We start from the raw sequence: 20,002 nt of genomic DNA on the forward strand, positions 1-20,002 counted from the left end.
AAAAATATATAATTCTCTTGTGGTACTAATAGTATTACGTACAAATCACACAAGTTTTTCATTCTAAATACTGAATCATATTATTATTATTAACTAAATATAAAATTATGCTAAATTATTGAGCTTAAAACTACTAATTTAAATTCAAAAGAATATAAAAAATCACAAACTCTTTCAGTTCAAAGTTCCAAGTCTGATTCATGTAAAGACTTTGCACTCGCAACTCGGTAACTCTTAACCTTAACAATCGTAGATCAACTTCTTTCCTAAAAAATATATCTATTTTGAGTTAATTTTTCAATATAATTAATATAAACAGATATACCATGCAGAATGACTTAAGCTACTATATAAGAAAAATAAAAGTCACGTGTATCCCATGCAGTTTTTCCAGAAGCAACTTTTCTAACGCTTATAGAAAAGCCCTATTGGCCAGTACTACATACAACCTCTACATAAAATGGCAGTTGCTATAATAAGCACCACCCACATTCATATTGTAAAATCCAGAGAACAACGTTTCATCATGTGCTTTCCTTATCATCCTATGATTTGTCAAATGGGAGATACAGCAATTGGAATAATTGGTACTGAAATTGACACTTTAGACTACGGTTGGCTAAAAGTTTTACAACTGAGGTTTAACATGCCCAGACGCAGTATTATAAAGAAAACAGACTAGAAAAAGGTTTAGATACCAATCATAGATGGCAGAACCAGTGCTGAGGTGAAAGGAAATATCTCAAAAAAAATTTTGAAAAAACATTTCTTCTTAGAGGGTACTTATTTACAGTCTAAAACGTATTTTAGGAATTTTTTCATTAAATTCCTCTTTAAACTTCATTAATTTAAAGAATACAATTTTATACAAATAATTGAATGTTATGCTACTATTTATAAAAATAAAATCAGAAATCCATTAAAAGATAAGTTCTCTATCATTTTTTTCAATTCACAAATGATTTTGCCCTCACACTTGCATTGTCTACTAAGAAAGTTAGTAGCCGGTAGTCATCGGGTTAAGTCACAATGCAATGAAGTAGGTAGTCTGTTATGGGGGGGAAAAAAAGGCCTTAAGAAATTATAATGTATAATATTTCACCTTATAATGGCTGTTAACTGCAGCATCATGTAAAGGGGTATCTCCTCCAAAGCCTGAAGCATTCACATCAGCACCTGCATTGACCAAGGTTCTCACTATATCATACCAACCATGGTTACAAGCTTCGTGAAGGGGACTCCAACCTACAAATAGATTTATCAATTTAGAAAATACTTATAATACATGACCTAGCTAACTAATGAATGAATATTTGCTGTAAAATTGTAATCAATGATACAAGTGTAGCCACTAGTTTGGCCACCAATTTTGACTTCATTCCTTTAATGTGCACGCTGATTACTTTTTTGACTGCACCTTTTTTTCATACATAAGGTGATTTGATTAGATATCATGACTTTTTGTTAATACACACCAAGCCACACCAAATAAGAAAGTGATATTCAACAGTAACCAACATTAGCTATAGGATTGTAACCCTATTACTTAGACCTTTACTTTAGAGAACCAAACAGATTCTTTAAAATATATGGTGGTAGTTTTCCTCTCTAAAATAGTTAATAGCTTTCTTTATATCATTGCCCTAGTTTTGCTATTTCAGAGGGGTGGGTCACCCCACCTCTCTTTTCTCCAGCCCCACCCATTTTCTTTAATGATCTTCCCTATTCTATAACCTATGCTACACAGTTCAAAATCTATGGCAAACACACTCTGAAATCCTGCTTGGCAGACTGACCTGCCTATTATATCACAGATGAATGTAATAAATCTAATATTCACATCACAGGCACGTGGTTGCAAACAACCAACTCTGCAAACACCACCATACATACAGTGCGTATTTTCTCTCACTCCAGTACCACGAAAATCCTACACAATACAGACATAGTAGTGTTGGAAACATCACTTCTCAATTCCACATGTAGCACATGAAGGATGACATAAGGCAGGAGTTGTTGTACAGTCTCAGGTAAACACAATGGTTTAAATGGAAGAACTATCTATCATCACCAAATACTTTTTGTCCTTTAAATAACTGCAAGAAATATTGAAGGTTTGTCACAGAATTTATTTGGAGCAATTTAATTGCTAGTATAAGTAGTGGCTTTTTGTTTCAATCCCAAGCAAAGAAATTATGGTTGTAACACTTTGTGTTAGCCTATTTGTTATAGTAACTGTTATCCATCATGTGTAGTGTACATACACTAGTTTCACGAAAATTTGAAGAAGTGTTTCAGTCATGACCTAGCCTAAGCCTTCACGACTTAGGGTCGGGAATTCAATCATGTGATGTGGAGAATAGTTGGATAAGCTTATAGAAAGCTGGAATGACTTCCAAATATTCATGGGATTTCTGCTATTTGTTTAATTAATAAAATGATAGGTTCTTAAGATTAAGAAATAAGTCTACTAATGTTATTCCTAAGAGAGTTTGATAAGCCCTAGACCTGGATAGATTATAATTTTGAGCCTGCAATGTTTGTTTATGGTACCCATGGACTACTTCAAACTCTCCTTCAATTCTGGATTAACATAATATGGAGAAGGGAGGAAAACATTGGAAAAAAGGTAGGTGGTGAAAGGAGTAGACAATGGAGCCTCGGAAACCAGGGTTGTGCTAGTCAATGGGGTGTGATCAAGGAGTAAAGTGTACTGAGAAATCATCCGATGAAGCAAATGGATGGTAGGGTCCCCAATACTGGCTGAAGGCATCAACAGCCTGTGGATGTGGGACAGGTGACCAAAAGAGGGGCAAATTTGTATTGAAGTTCATGGCAAATGCATCCAATTGGGGAGAACCCCATAAGAGGCAAAGGTCTCTGAAAACAATCGGATCTAATGATCACTCCATGGGATAGGTTAAATCTGTATGTGAAAGACGGTCCGCTACCAGGTTGAAAGCACCCGGCAGATGACATGTGAAAAGACGAATGTGATGTTCCTGGGCACAGTATAGAAGATCCAAGGTCCGGAAACAAAGATCTCTGGACCAAATACCCCTTGGTGGTTGATATGAGCCACCACTGTAGAGTTGACGGTGATGGACAAGAGAAAGGAAGTGAGATAATGCCCGAAGAACCACCAGAAGTTTAAGAACGTTGATATGCAAGACAAATTCATCTACAGAACATTGGCATGAAGCTTCATGGTGGTCGGCCCAAGCACCCCATCCCTGAAGGAAAGCATCTGTAAACAGATGGACATCCAGACACAGTGGAAGGAAGTGGCACACCTGCCGATGTATGTGCTTTGTGAGCCACTGCAGCAGATTGACTCTCAGGGAAGGAGGTAGGGAATTGGTGGTGGATTCCATGCAAGGTTCCATTGTTCGTGAAGCATCCACTGCAAGTATCCCATATGGGCAAGACCAAGGGGAACCAATGCAGTCCTGAAAAACCGCATCTGGAAAAGCGATAGAACCTCTCAAGCAGTAAGTGACTGAGCTGAGAGAGCATGGTGGATTAAAAGTACCGTAGAACTAAGGTGAAAAGGAGAAGGAAAGAGCTCGACTGATGTTGGTGTTGAAGAAGACCCCCAAATGCACTAAGTATTGGGGGGATCGAAGAACCGACTTCTCCAATTTTATCAACCAGCCTACTCAAGCTGCTACAGAAAGGAGTTGGTGAGTGTGACTGGTCAACTCCTGCTTGGAATGAGCTAAAGTAACCAGTCTTCCATATAATAATGAAACCATACTCCAAAGTATGAATATGATGAACAAAGGCCTGAACAATGTGTCAAAACATGTATGGAGCCTAGGCAAGTCCAAAGGGGAGAGCCCAAAATTGGTAAACCACCCTGAGATGAAGAAACTGAAGATAAAGAAGGGACTGAATGGCTATCATTGTGTGTCAGGGTATAACTGCAACATTAATAGTTCAAAAACTATGTAAATTTACTCCTAAAAAACCTTTTCTATTTATACAGGATTTCTAGTGTAATAATTAGAAACCAGGTAAAACTGTGTTTGTCAATTTTTAAATGTAAATTACTTTCAATAGCCTAGCCATCAGTCAGTTTGATTATTATGATATTACTCTCATTCAATTCATATATGGCCTTTGTTATCAAATAACATATCTTAAATCACATATTTAACAACGAATGAAACTTGTAAGCAAGAACGTTTACCTGCAAAATCTTTGATGTTGATGTCTGCTCCTTGACGTATCAAAAAACGTACTTTTCGCACATCGCCACGTTTTGCAGCAATGTGGAGGGGCGTTTCCCCCTTCTCGTTTTGTTTGTACAGGTGGGACTTCTTGTGTGTTTTTTTCTTCACTTTACAGTTTTCTGTGATGTTTCTAGGAGTAGCTGGACTGAAGCTACCTATGTTTTAGAATAGTAAATACATCAAGATATTTTATTAGTGTAAATAGATACACAGTGTCCACAATTTCCATAAAAATATTTTACTTATCTTTCAGAGATACGAGTCTTATACTTCCTATATAATGGCTATAAGAAATCCAGTAGACCAACATTACAGCAAGCATGGAACATCATGGCAGCATGATGCTTAACCAAAAGGAGCATCAACAAATTCAGATAGCCCATAAACAGTTCAAACTTCTGACTGAAGTATCATTAAGAATTTGTATGAAAAAAATGGAGTAGCTGCGCATGCATAAAATATAAAGAATTGTATATTGAAACAAATTACAAGATATATAAATCTACAGCCTTCATACATTACAAAAAAAAGGAACACTTTGTTTCAATGACGCAAACCAATTAACCCTTTAACAATGACGTACTTTTTAAACTCCTTTCTCCATATGTTACCGAGTTACAATCAAAATTTAATTAAACCATTTTATTCTCAATGCTCTTTAATGAAGTTATTATCATCATTTGTTCTAAGTTTTATATTATCTTAGTTTTATTCCTTTATTTCAAAAGAAACATTAAAAGCAATAATGAAATTTCTCACTTTTATGTCACATGACAAACAAGTTATAAACAATGTTGAAATATTGTATAGCTTGAAGCTAAGGGGATAGTCATGTACATACAAGTCTAGATGAGAATGTTGTTTACTTGCCATTTCAAAGTTCTTTCATTGAATGCATTTGAAACCAAATACAAGTTTTATCAACCCCTGACAGGTGCCACACCCATCTTCTATAATTAGTGTTTAGCTTTAGAAGTTGCATGTACTTTCAACATATGTGTTTATAGTTGTTAGAAAGAGCTTATTTTATACTATAATCCAACAATGGTTATTTTGAAATTGGGCCAAGTTGTCATTCTTGGGTCTTAGAAAGAGCTTTTTTTACACTATTCTCCAACAATAGTTATTTCAAAATTGGCCCAAGTTGTCATCCTTGGGTCTTAGAAAGAGCTTTTTTTTACACTATCTCCAACAATAGTTATTTCAAAATTGGCCCAAGTTGTCATCCTTGGGTAGATCTAACTGCCTATACCATTGTTGGCTGCTTTGTTCATGATAGCACTTCAGTTGTTTCTTACCTAAATATGTTATAGTTAGAGACAGTTAAATTGTATTTAAGTTTTACTTTTATATTTTAGTTAATTATGCATTATTTGTATTTCAAAATTCATATTTGAAAGGTTTAATAATTTTTATAAAATAACCTAAGCTTCCTTCACTATACAAGGCTTACATTACTAAACATGTATAAAGAGAACTTTCCAGACCAGGAGGCTAAGGTATTTCGGCCGTTCATATCATTCTATCACCTACAGGTACCTATTGACGTGTGTCAACATAAATAATCAAACAGTAAGGAATAGTAAAAGAAAATCAAACATTTAAAATAAATTATAAGTAAAAAAGTAAAGATTTGAAATTATGCATATAACTTGAAGAAGATATTTTACGATTATTCAACAAATGGTTAAAAGGTATGTACATATTTTATATTTCTTAATTTTAAGCATTTCATTGCACTTTATGTTGATGATAATAGCTAATTAGTGATATAAATATTTACCATATAAAAATTTTTTTTGTTAATTTAGGAGGTGAAATGTGAAAACTACGATAATAAATAGTATTTTTATACTCAAAATGAAAATCACCTTGCAGATGAACTATTCAGAGTCTGAGTGCAAATAACTACAATAAATAACAAATTTTTCTTAGAAATAGTAGAAAAACAAATATTTATTTTTCTCAAACTTCATACTTTTATGAAAGTTCTTATCGAGTTTTTTGACAATTTTATCCATTGAATTTTTACTGGAATGAAATTTAATGAAGCATATCGTAGTTGTAGGGTTAACTATTACAAAAAAATGAAAAGTGCTTAATAACTAAATGCAAAACTAAAATACATTTAATGTTTTTTTTTGATAATTAAATGTTCAGGTAATTCTGAAAATATTCAAGTGAAATACATAAATTTTTAAAAGCAAACTATAATAAATGTGCTGTACATACAATACAAACATACAAATGCAAATCTAAAACTTGAATTGGTTTCGAAATACTGTACTACCATTTTTTTATTGCACAAAACCATACTAAGATATGTATTTCTTTCTACAATTTAAAATATGCTGCATAAGTCAGTTAACTGACCAGTCAAATGACCAGTTGATTATTACATATTTTTTGAACAATTAACAATTGGTCAAATATCTAAAACCTGTATTAACTACCACTAATACCTATATATTAGCACAGGTTTTTGAATAGTTTTAGGTCCTTAAAAGAGAACCTTGGAATTATACTTCTACCAAGGAATTAAAAAAAATGAGTGTTCAATTTAAGCCTAACAATTCTCACCTTTTTTTTTAACGTTTTGTAAGCATTACATATACATGTTATTCACTGACTGAAACCTTTACAGGGGAATGATAAAGTACTATGCAGTATTATCATATATTTCAATTTTATGAAGCCAATAACTGATTTTTAAACTTTGCAATATAACTTCATAATGGCATATTATTAAAACAAAGCAGATACTTATTAAGTATAATGACTGTTAATACTACTTATTTACAACTGACAACATCAAAATTGCAGTGCTGTATTTAGCTCCAACTTTTTGGTTGTCATAAGGCTAGAGACAAACCATAAACTGGCTCTTTTTCTTCCATGTAATTTAAATTGTTTACAATAAATCAAATAAAATTTAATATAGTTAAGATACAAAATAAAAAATATATGTATTATATTTGACTGTATTTGTGAAGTTAATTGACCATCCAAATGCCACCCCGACTTGTAACTATCTAAGTAATCAAAATATTGCCCTATATTTTTTGTTATTAAGCTACATGAATGAAGAATAGGGTGCCTCGTGATTTGAGGGTTTCAGGTTCAATTCTCATTACCACTAAACAAGCTCACCCTACCTTTGTTATTGTAAAGCAACTACAGGTATCAGCCATTGGTTGGCAGTACCCACCACAAACTCAATGGCTGCTTAAGTTTTAAATAAAATGTATATTTAGTGTTTATTACATTATGTTCCTAATTTATAATTGCATAATTGTATTCTTCAGAACCATCAACCATCCTTTTTTTTCTAGAAATTATGTACTGTTGTATAAACAAACATAAAGTTGGAGGAAAGGAGGACTGGAACCCTACATTTTTTGGGGAATTAATATCCGTATTCTTTAAATGTTATATAAGCAAGTGCGGATCTAAGGAAGCCCCTCATTCATTTTTTCTTTCTTTCCGAAATCAATAAAAACAGACAGACACTACCATATAGTATCAAAAAGAAAAAGATGTCAATATTTTACTTTGGTTGAGCTTTTTTTTTCTCAGTTTTTATGAAGTCAGTAGAGCTGGATTCTACAGTAACCCATTAACTTTCTCATTTGTGCTTGTTAGTTTTCATACATTACATTTTAATACAGTATGTGTATCTTCATGAAATTTTACAGATTTTTAAAGAAATCATTTACTTGTGCACTTTTTTCTTCTCGAATGTTGACTATCCAATGTGCAAAGTAATTTTGATTTAAAAATTAAAAATACTTTAATGCATCAGAAAATTTAAGTTTCACATTCAAAAACTCTATAACCTCCAGATAATTATCAAACATTTTTTTTTAGAAAAACTTTATATTTTATCTGTTATTTTCATTATTGTATCTCAGTTGAGTTTGGTCAATTTGGCCGACCTCATAACGAACGTAAAAATTAGGAAATAGATATAAATCATGCTTTTTTCATTCTAGGATGACTGCAAATTATAACACAAAACCACAAATGTTTACTCTAAGTAGCTGAAAACTCATACATCTATACATATTTATACTTTTTATTTTATCGAGCTTTCATCCATGTCTGACTAACATTACAGAAGCTGCAATGATGTGGTGCACTTGAACTGTTATTTACAAAGTGACCTGTCTTGGCTTTGTTCTAGTGGACCCGTATTTTGGTTATAATACATTATATATGTTAATAAAATATTACTATTCACAAAGAACAGTAAATAAAGAAATACAGAAAACAATGACCTCTACTACTTATGACTGTGAAGAAGTTTGTACCTGCATGCTAAGCCTTGCCCAAATTTTGCATGTGGATGTAAAACAAAACATTATCAATTACTGTACTAATATTGCAGAATTCCACTGTAATTTATTTGGCTTACTAACTAAACTATATTTGGGTCTAAAAAAATATTGTTTTTTGAACAACATTTTCACTTACTCCTTCATTCTGAGATTGTAGACAAAAGAAATAATCTTGGGAAATTCCCACTTTAAAGAGGCTGAGAAAACCACATGGGGGAAATTCTGAGCTTTTGATTGGTTATAAACACATGATAGAGGGAAGCAGGTGTAAGTAAGCAAGTATTTCCAAAAATGGAAGTGGGTGGGCCCACTGTGTTTGATTTGCTAAATATAGTGATATCAACAAAAAGAAAAGGGGTTTTTATTTTATATTCTAGCTTGTCAATATCAGTAATTTGAGTTTCTAATTCATAAGAAACTACAGACTTTGTATTTGGATATCAAAACATATAATTTGAACAAAAGCTACATTCAAGATACCACGTGACACACAGAAACTAGTATTTAGGAATTTATTTTTAATATTTACTTTTAAATTAAGAAATTAAATAATGTATAATACACTTGCATACATATATCAATATCACCTCAGTCTCATTCCTTATCTTCGGTTTGTTCATCTCTAGATGGTTTATCAATTTGAGGTCCTCCCCTTCGGACTTGTCTTGGCACCTTACATATTTTGCCAAGTAGTCCAAGCTTTTACTTGACATCTCAATGCCCTGGGGGTTGTGATTTCATTATTACATGGACAACTGACTTCTTCAGGCTCATTACAAACAGGAATTGGCCAATCATTCTTGGCAGCTCCTTTCTGTGGTGGCTTGGGTGGGCTGGTTCTCAAACTGCAGAAATCCTTCCTCAGACCCACTCATTATCTTATCTATTAAGGGGTCTTTTTCAACATTCATATCAGTCTGGCCCAGCCTTCTCCTTTAAGACTTAGTTCAATGGAACAGTAGGTTTGCCATGCCCTCTCAGCTCAGTCAGTTACTGCTCGCGAGGTTCTATTGCTTTTGGGGATGTGGTCATATATGACATCACAGGTCCCCCTCAGTCGTACCCATATGAGATCCCTTCAGTGAGCATTTCACAATCAATGGAACATTGCTCAATATCTTCTTTCCACCCTATTACCCTTTCTTTTTCCCTGCAACACAATCTGCTCTGGTGGTTGGACAAAGCCCATATGTCTACAAAAGTGCCACTTTGACCAGATTGAAAGCACCCAGCACATGACACACAAGAAGTGTGTGGGCCCAGTCTAAGAGATCCTATGTCTGGGAACCAAGATCTCTGGACCTGGTGCTCCCTTGGTAGTTGATATGTGCCACTACCATAGAATTGTCTAAATGAACTATCACCAGACAATGTCAGGCAAGAAAAAGGAAGTGATGCAATGCCCGACATAGGGCTGGAAGTTCAAGAACATTGATATGCAAAGCTTTTGTTCACAGACCAATGGTTCAAAGCCTCCTGGTGATTGACCCATTCCCCCCCTAGATCATCTTTCATGCCTTGACCGGATGTATCCCACACAGTGGTCATTAGATCCCCTCATTTTCATGAATCTTTGCTATCAGTGGAGTTCTTCCCGTGTGGATACCTTTGCTATAGGCCTCAACAACAAGTTACCTCTCTTTTGATTGCCTGTACCTCATCCCCAGGCTCTGGCAGGTGATTCCTTCAGCCAGCATTTGTCATACAAGTATCTTTATGTGTACACACCCATCCAATTATTTCATCGGGTGATTTCTCTCATCCACTCCACTCGTTGTTGGGTCCTCCTGATTGCTTCTTATTGGCCATCTCAGCCTTGGTTCCCATAGTTATAGCAACTGCTCCTCTCCTCTTCTGTCCCTCTTCCACTTTCTCCCTACCTTCTTCATCAACCTTGATCACATGTCCTACATCCCACCCTTCATTTCCTGCATCTTCACACCTGGCTTTTATCTGGTCCTTGGTAAGAAGATATGGTTTTACAAGTTGAGTCACTTTTTCGTTACCTGGTTCCATCCATCCCTTCGTTAGTCTACAACTAGGGGGTTTCTCACTGACTGGCCTGCTGTGGCTCATGCGTCGGAAGTTCTCACCTGGTTTTTTGACTGGGGATCTTTCAGGATATTGGGCGGCATAGAGGCACCCTGCTGAATGAGTTCCACACAATAACTCTTTAGTTACAGAGTAAGACGATGGTGTTCTGCAAATATAGATGACATGATATCCTCCTTTTTGTGATAACTAATAACAATGGAGTGAGTGGTCAGAATGCAGTTCACCCCTTCGATTTAGAGCCCTCATCCTACTCTCGCGAGGATGTCAGTACCCTGTGGGCAGGTTTTGGATTTAGAGTGAGCCGATCAGCATATGTCCTCACACAGGTTTGAGTTGTCTATCTTCCTCCACCTGTATAATTGGTCACAGAGGTGGTATGTGAGATTGTTCTGGTTCTGTCCTTGGATATCCCTTGCCCTCTCTTCTTTTGGGATGTTATTGCCATTTGAATGGTCCCGGCCTGTTTTAGAGTTGGGGAGTTAATTGCATGCGATAGCATCCCTTCGATATTGGATGTCAAGTTCCAGGATCGATAGTTCAGAGCTAATTGGAGTTCTTGGGTTTGAGGTTAAAATGGTATGATCCTCATCCTACCCTCAAGCAGATGTCAGTACCCCGCAGGCAGGTTTTAGATGTAGTTGACTTACCAAGTATGGTCTGTTGTGCCCTAGCCACTCTACACCTTTGTTTACTTGCATCCTTTGTTTACCTACCTTTTTCATTGTGAGATTGAGTTACATTAATAGACAATATGGAACCTAACAACTGCTGGTTTAAAAATTAATAGTTTGCACGATGGCAGGAAACTGCAAATTGATCTGAAGTCTGCAGGGGGCATGGCATGCTAATCCTCTTACTTAATTGTGAGGCAAAGTGATCAGCATGAACCCAAATATCAGGTGAGGGAGGAAAAACCAAAAAGGGGTTGGGAAGATTGTTCATGCAATAAGGAAGAACGAGGTGCATAAGAAATAGGGGAAAGAAATAAAACATCATAAACCTGAGACATAAAATCCACAAAGACTGCATTAGGTCTAGCAGACTCATCGGGTTGGGAATGAGAAAAAACTGAAAAATTTGTGGTGGAAAAAGATGAGTGAAGTCCTTGTCAGCCTGTTCTGGAGGAGCCCGAAAGATGTCCGGGGACAAAGGTTATCCCATGTAACGTTCGATCTCCCAGCATTATAAATCCATCGTCAGGTTGTCCCCATTTGAGGCCTGAGAAAAAATACTGGTTGCTGGAACCCCAAAGTGGTAACATTAATTTTGGAATTCATTGCACAGAGAGGTTCACCAAATGTGAGTGCAGAAAATAAGGTGACTAGAATTAACTGATAAGATTTAATAGAAGAAACAGACTGAATGAAAGCAAATTAATTTAAAAAACAATCACTTTGTGAGGAAACAAAGTCAAACATGAAGCATTAAACAAACAAAAGAGCACATCCTAACACAAGCACTGCCGAATGAGAACTGATAGTTCAATAGAGGAGGTAAGTACTGTATTGGAAGTTAAATTATTGTGAAAAAAATGTGTTTTAAACTATAAATGTTTAAATTAAGTGGAAGTGGTATGGTTGCATAAGTAATGATTTTTTTTTAAATCTGAAAACAATGTACAATGTTTGGAGGTTTTGTCAACACCATCATATACAAGTAGTTTACTTACACATAGGAATATATATACCTATACAGTATTAAACAAAGAAGCCACATTACTAGAAACTGTTTAAGGCTTATAAAGGCATTTTATTTATGTTTGGTTCTTTGTTTAAATAGTTTTTACTTTTAAACAGATATACTATGGTTTTAGTGAGTTGCAATGTTAATAAACATGATTCTTTTTATGTTCACCAAATAAAATCAGATAATTCTAGTTAAGTTTACTGTTTAGTGAAAATGGTATGTGACTGCAAAATATTCAAATGACAAATCTTTGTTGATTATTTTTATGTTTATCCTATTCAAACAGTATAAATAGTAAACTGGCTATTATATTATTTCCAATTGCAATCATGTTTTAAATAAAAACATCATTGCTCTTACTGGTGATAGTAAAGCATGTTTTTATTATTTAATTATCAATTTATTTGAATAACAGATGATCAATGTAGGATTGCTGAATATTTTAAAAACAAGCATAATGGTGACCATGTGGTATTATTTAGTTGACATCAGCTATTCATCTGCCAAACGGAAATGTCGTGATTTTCTTTAAAATTTTGTGGCAAGATATTCTATTCAGAACAAAACATGTTTTCACAATATGCGCAGATGGTGACCTTCAGAAGGGTCTATCACATTCAACCAAGAACAATTTTACAAAACTAAACATTAATACCATGTTAGAATAATGCAGTGGTTAAAAACATTACAAAGCTAGCATACATCCACTTCTTATTATTTTGTTTGTACAGAAAGTAGGGGAGGCATGTACTAGTTGATTAATTAAATGTAATCAATTAGTAAATGCTACTAATCTCTTTTTTTTTATAACTAATCTTCATCCAACCACCATACAATCCATTTAATAAGTCTTTCCCAAACCCTAACAATGTGATTTTCTGTGTAGCACCTTATTAAAAGCTATTAGAAACTCTAAAGTCCACAGCATTTCCATCAAGATAACAAATAATATCTCAAAAAATATACTAGTTATGCAAAATTTCCCTTTGGTGAATGGCATTGGATTTCATGTATATCATATCTAACTCAATGATTTTAGAAAGCTTTTTATCAGACTCTAGAATTTTTACCATTACAAAAATAAGACTAATTGGCCTATAAATCCAGAGCAACTCTCCCACCCCCTTCAAAATATGCATAACATTAACAATTCTCCAATTTTCAGGCTCCTGCCTTCCAAGGGATTAATATTGACATGATTTAGGTCAAATTCAATATTTTCAACAGAATGCTCGGAGTCAAGAATATTGCTAATGTCTTCTCTTGTAAAAAGTTATTTCATGAACTTTAAAAAGGTCCGAGTTACTTATACCGCCTACCAAGAAAATTAATTGTTGAGCACTACAATCAAGCTAAGAACTGCTCAACAATAACATATGGTAAATCTAGATTTTTATTCTTTAAGTTATGTCACATTTTGAAATGTGAGTGATAGTGTTATTAATTCCTAACAATTTAGAGAAGAATACCCTGCTTGCAAAATAAAATTTGACATCAACATTATTCATGCCTGTATGTGCAGCTTTTCAAATGCAGCACAGGAAACAGCTGCTGTAAATGGGACACAAACATACAGACACCATGGTTCACAATATATATACAAGATTACTTGAATCAATTGATAAATTGACTTTTAATTATAGTAAATGCATGTGGATTATCATAATAAGATAAAGTTTTTTATGGATAGGAACATGCTAGACAATGACTTAAGAAAAGGATCTTTGTATATTATTGGTTAAATTTCTCAAGCTCAGTTGCTAGCAGTAATGCTAATCAAATTTTTTGGTGTACTTAGAGAAATGCTGATTACAAATCAAACGAGGTTATTTAATTTTACACAAATCATTAATCAAGCATCACATGGAATAATGTTTAGTTATGGCCTTCTTATCTAAGAAAGGATAATGACTTTCAGGAAAAGGTTCAGAGGAGAGCTACAAGGATGATTTTAGGAATAGAAGGGTTCTTTTATAGGGATAGGTTAAGATATTTTATTTTCTTGAGAAAAGAATGGAATGAAATGATTTATTAAAGTTTACAATATAATTCAAAAGACTGATAGGATAAAAGACTTTGACTTCATTATCCTGCCTTCTGAATACTAAAATACACCCAAATACATATTAAATCTACCAAAAATGTACACATTAATTTAAAACTTATATTATTCTTTTGGTAGATTAGTTCATAAATTACATTAGGACACGTGTACATGGGCATTCTAGACTTTTGTGAATATTCACAGGCTGTGAAACCCTTAGTGTAGGAGAAATGTGTGTTTGCTGTTGTACTACCTACACACTTAATTCCATGTGTTCTGATGCCATATGTTAACTAATATTGATTAGGATTGAAACCTACTGAATTTTTAAAATCTGTACTTTAAGCTCTAATGTACATGATTCACTCTCTTATAGTAATAGTTTTATGAAATATTTCTAAAGCACAATATGCATGTAATCTTTCTCATTTATATGTATATATTAATCACTTTTGTTACTTCTGTTTTTGTATGCACTCAAGTGAGAACTTGCTAGTAGCTGGAACTGTTCAATTTCCTCTCATGGCTGTGTCTGTAATGTTTCACTGCTATGCTTTCACGCATAGGTTTTTAGAATAATGCATTAGCTAATTACTCAGGAAAAGAAAGTTGCCACTTGTCAGGGGGCACCAACCTACTTTACTGGTAATAAATATATCAACATGCAGAGTAAGCATCTCATTTTGCTAAATGAAAAACGGCCATTATAAATTGTATTAATTCTTACATTTTACGACTTATTACTATATAAATGAAAATATATATATTTAAGTGTACCAACAAACACAATAAGGTACACCAGACACATGTTTGAAAACCTGTAGTCCAGATTAAAACTATAACTGTAAGAGTGGCAATACTAATATTGACCAGAAAATTGCAAAATAATATCAACGTTATCAGAGAATGAGCGCATTTCTAGGGTTTCCAGTGCATTTAAGTTCAGTAATAAGTTTTAAGATTTAGAAAAATCATTGAGTGATAGATACGTTGGCCTAAACTAAAGACAATTATAGTTTCCTATTTCTAATACTGATATTATTATTAGTAATACGGACCAATGTAATCGATTTATGGAGTGAGCTGCCATCGGTAGAGTGAAGCAATAATTTGACAAGTGCTTACGAGGGTAACCAATGATTTCCTTGAAAAATAAAAAGTGGGCTGAAATTTTTACTTTCAGATTCTCCAGAGTCAAAATGTGGGTATGCAAGGGCAACCTTGAAAGTTGAAACTTGAACTGTCGGTATGTTATTTAATGTTCCTCGATTTTAACCTGAGCCTAAGTTTTAACGTAGTATAATTTATGATACAGATAATTAAAATTTAACGTGTTAATAAAATACTAAACGAATAATTACGCTATAATAAAAAATTTGCAAATCTATACCTCACAAAGAAGTAGGCCCGAAACCTCACTTTCACTAATACGACACCTAGTGTCCAATGTAAAAGACAACAAAATTTGCAAAAAAATAACGACATTAAAAGTACATGTATAGCAGAGACGTCATCATGAATTAAAAGTATATAACACGCAAAACCATTAATTGATTTGTTACCTTTCACTGTGAATAATTAAAAAACTAACGAAAAACATACTCAATGTTTTGAAAAATAAGCTTATTAAATATCTAAGTTATGCGTTAGATGCATATCGTGCACTTCCCATGGTGCTTGTTTTACGATACAAGTAACTAGTTTCGCGCTTAATAAAGGAGAAATATTACATACCTATTTGCAAACTATGTTTATAACATAGCACACTCTATTAATTACAGTTTTTGAAAATCAGTATTTATCATAAATTCTTATCGGTACACGACATGTGAATACTTTTTCTTTGCTTTTGTTGGCAAGAAACGAGAACTAGTTAAATCAGTTTCACTTCTCTTTTCCGAGAGATTTGACGAAAAGTCGGTTGCTTAATATAATTCAAAATGCAGCTTACACCTGTGATCATTAGTACTTTGAAGTTATTGGAAGAATGAGAAAAAAAAATCGAACGTAAAATATCTTAGTGATTATCTAGAACTCTAAAAGAATTTTTAACAATTTTTCGACTCATATTTTATTTATATATACCGCGTTTTGGTTCGTGTGGTACAAACGGAAACGCCTATCTCAGTAGGTTTATCATTTAATGAAATATTAGTGACGATGGTTATGAAAAATGTGAGTTGTTGAATATATAGTTTGCACAAATATTTACACGTTGCAAATATAAAAAGAAGAAGTATATACTAAAAATGGTAATTTTGGGAAAGGTAAAGAGAGTTTTCAAGTCCCCGTTTTCTTTATGAACTAAAATCATTATTACTACAAATAATAAAAAAATATTTAATATACAAAGTGCTCTTATCCAAAATAGTTGTGTATATGTTCTTTATTAAGATGTGGATAGCACAAGCAATTAATATAGTTTCTTAAAAAGAGGTTGACTGAATTCGACTAATTTTATGGGAAGAACTACAGTTCAGGATTTAATAACTATTTGTGAAGGAGGTAATACAAGCATGAAAGTCGCGTAAACAAACGATAAAGTTACTAAATATATTTAAAAACTCCTTTCAAAACTGTTTAATCTGGAGCAAGTTTTGCGAAAGGCATCAAAATGCACCTAGTTTTATTTTGTAAAATATTAGTCAAGTGCTAGAAATATCTGTTTTTTAAACTTTCTCTAATACTAATGATAGAATAAGACCAAAATCTCAAAGACATGGTTGCAGATGTAGTATAAACTTACCTGCAGCATGCATTGCGACCAATGTACAGCAACTGTACAGTGCATGAGCATCTGTCTTGTTACTGATTATTCAGTTCACTTTGATACATATTACTGTCATCCATTATGCTGCATTTTGTATATTTTTTCCCAACTACAAGAGATACATTTCACATCAGATATATCTTTGTGTTTGTCAATTTGTAATAGTTTGTTGCACTGCATAATTAACTTTTCATGTTAAAATATACAAAAATATTCTTATGTCCTGAACCTCACAAAAGCAGAAGAATATTATATATAAATTTTGCTTAAGATATATTTTTAACACAATTTATTTTCATAAAGCTTTAAATATACATAAATACATGTTCACTTTCATTTTCTATTTAAAACATCAACTTATTTGAAAGAAAAAATTACAAATTTACTTAAAATAACATATCAGAAAATTTCAGTTCTAAATGCTCAAGTTAAGCTGTTATTTCACTTTTGGGGAACATATCACACACTTCAATTCCAGGTGAAATTAAGTTTTTTTTAAAAAAGCACTTATTCAATCAAATCTTTCATGTACTACAAAAACAAAAAATCACGAAGCCCAGTCTATCATTTCATTCACCACTACATGTACTCAAAGCAGTATAGTTCACAAATAGTTTAGAAAAATGTGTTTAAAAGTTCCCATCACTAATTCAATGGTTAAAATATACAAGGAGAGTTTCATACAAGAAAAGCCACCCAATACATTAAAGAATCTTAATTTGTTTGAAGATAGTATTTTGTGAAAGAAATATGTTTTACATATATTTTAAAACACAATAAGAGAAGAAAGTTACACAAGGTTAATAAATTTACAAAAAAAAAATGAGTTTGCATGGTTATATTATTTCATATTTCATCAATGCACTGGCGAGGCTCCACCAGTCAGTTAACTTTTCTACTTAAGTGATCATTTAGACAGTTTTTCTTAAGATTCTCACTGGTAATCACTAAGCACTGTGGCTCAGCAATGTGCTTAATAATTTATAATACTAAATTTTGTGGTTCAATCCCTGTGGTGGGCACAGTGCAGATAGCCCAGTGTATAACTTTGTGCTTAAAAAACAAACAATGTTAACAATTAGCTACTAGTCAAGTTTTACAAACCAAAAATATATACATTTTAAAGACGTATGGAAATAACCTTATTCTAAAAACTTGCTTGAAATGAATAAGCTGGAAGAAAAGTTTCTTCCTAGTAATGTGAATGCACAACCTCTAATAGTAAACCTTTTTGAAAAATACTTTGTTCTTCACATCAAGGTTGACTTTTTTCTCTTTATATTTACCCAGTGGGATGAGAGAGATTAGAAGCACTATTCACATTGTAATACAATAGTTATAATATATACATGTTTAAAGATATTTTGACAATAAAGTCAGAAATAAATGAGCTTTATTTTCCAGATAATAATAGAATAGAAAAAAACTTTTTAATTCAACCTATGTTTCACTTTCGTGGCTTCATCAGGGCTTGTAGTTTTGGTATTAGCCCTGATGAAACCACAATGGCAAAACACTGGTTGAAATAAAAAGTTGTTATTATTATCATTTCAAGAGTTTTTTATAACTTCATTGTCAAAATGTCTAAATCCCTCCAGTATGCATGCACTAGAAATTCTGAAAACAATAAAAAGTTTAAAGATGTTTTTTTTTCCTGCTAAATAGTACTGAGCTACCATTTTTCATTCCTAAACTGAAAAAGTGGTCGGATTGTGCTCTTTAATCTTGTGAAACTCACTGCATCTAAATGATTCCATGTACATAGCTCCAAATTTTCATAAATTTTACTGATATAAACTGTAGTGTTTTTATACATTAAAAGTGGTACAGTTTATTGACATTTTTTTTAATAACTCCAGTTTCTCAGTACTATATTTAAATATTACATCAATAGAGATATAATCAAACCCTCATGTACAATCCTAGTGAAATTCGTGTTCTTGTTGTGAGGAGAGTACTTTTATATAAAATTATGTTCTATTATAAAGAAATGGTTTGCACATACCAGTTATTTTTCTAATTGTCTCAATTTTGAATACCCAAAGTGTGATACTTATATGATTTTTTGTTTGTGGTGCCATTCAATAGATGGCACAGGAGTTTTGGTTACATACATAGATACTGACATACATGCTAAGTGTCTGAATTTTGAATACCCAAAGTGTGAAATTTATATGGATTTTTGTTTGTGGTGCCATTCAATAGATGGCACAGAGTTTTGGTTACATACAAAGATACTGACATACATGTTACATCCATTATAGTAAGATAAGATTGTTATAAGAGCAAAGTTTGAAAATTGTATATATATAAATACACATACACAAATATAAATATGTCAAAGATTTCTTTTCTTTTTCACCAGAGGTGAAATTGAAAAGAGAATCTGAGACATAGAGGCTTAATGAAATACAACTTTAATTAGTAAACCATCTAATAACTTAATATTCAATAATAGTGTAATTCTAAACTGTTTTCATAAATAAAACAGTGATGAAGTAAAATGGACTCAAAATCACATAGATATTATATACACTTCACCATTATCAAAGGCTTAATGGTATTTCTTTGGTTTGCTGACCCAAACTATGCTGATGAGCATTGAATAGGTGAAACTGCAGTCCACAGCAGAGGGTATGGCCAATCAAAGAAAGCATTAGGCCTCTATGTCAAAAGATTCTCTTTTCAATTTCACCTCTGATGAAAAAGAAAAGAAATCTTTAACATAAATATATATATACAATCATTAAACAGTTGGTCTGCTGGATAATATTGAATAATGAAATCAACCAAATGACGTAACATTATTCACATACCTAAATTAATTTAAGTTTCTATCTCGTGAAGTAAAAAGGACTCGAAACCCCATAAAGTT

At 33.0% G+C, this 20,002-nt stretch overlaps 1 protein-coding gene across 1 annotated transcript in view; it reads right to left on the minus strand.

Moving 5' to 3' along the window:
* The window catches only part of LOC106467606 (ankyrin repeat domain-containing protein 12-like), a 75,027-nt gene that overhangs the window by 24,096 nt on the left and 30,929 nt on the right, over positions 1–20,002 (minus strand). Inside the window, exons 5-6 of the mRNA XM_022395812.1 lie at positions 4,193–4,390; positions 1,103–1,245 (exon numbers count right to left, since the gene is read on the minus strand). Coding sequence (XP_022251520.1) covers positions 1,103–1,245; positions 4,193–4,390 — 341 coding nt within the window. The remainder of the gene's footprint in view (positions 1–1,102; positions 1,246–4,192; positions 4,391–20,002) is intronic.

The sequence above is a fragment of the Limulus polyphemus genome, unplaced genomic scaffold (genome assembly GCF_000517525.1).
Source record: "Limulus polyphemus unplaced genomic scaffold, Limulus_polyphemus-2.1.2 Scaffold2676, whole genome shotgun sequence".
NCBI classification, from domain to species: Eukaryota; Metazoa; Arthropoda; class Merostomata; order Xiphosura; family Limulidae; genus Limulus; species Limulus polyphemus.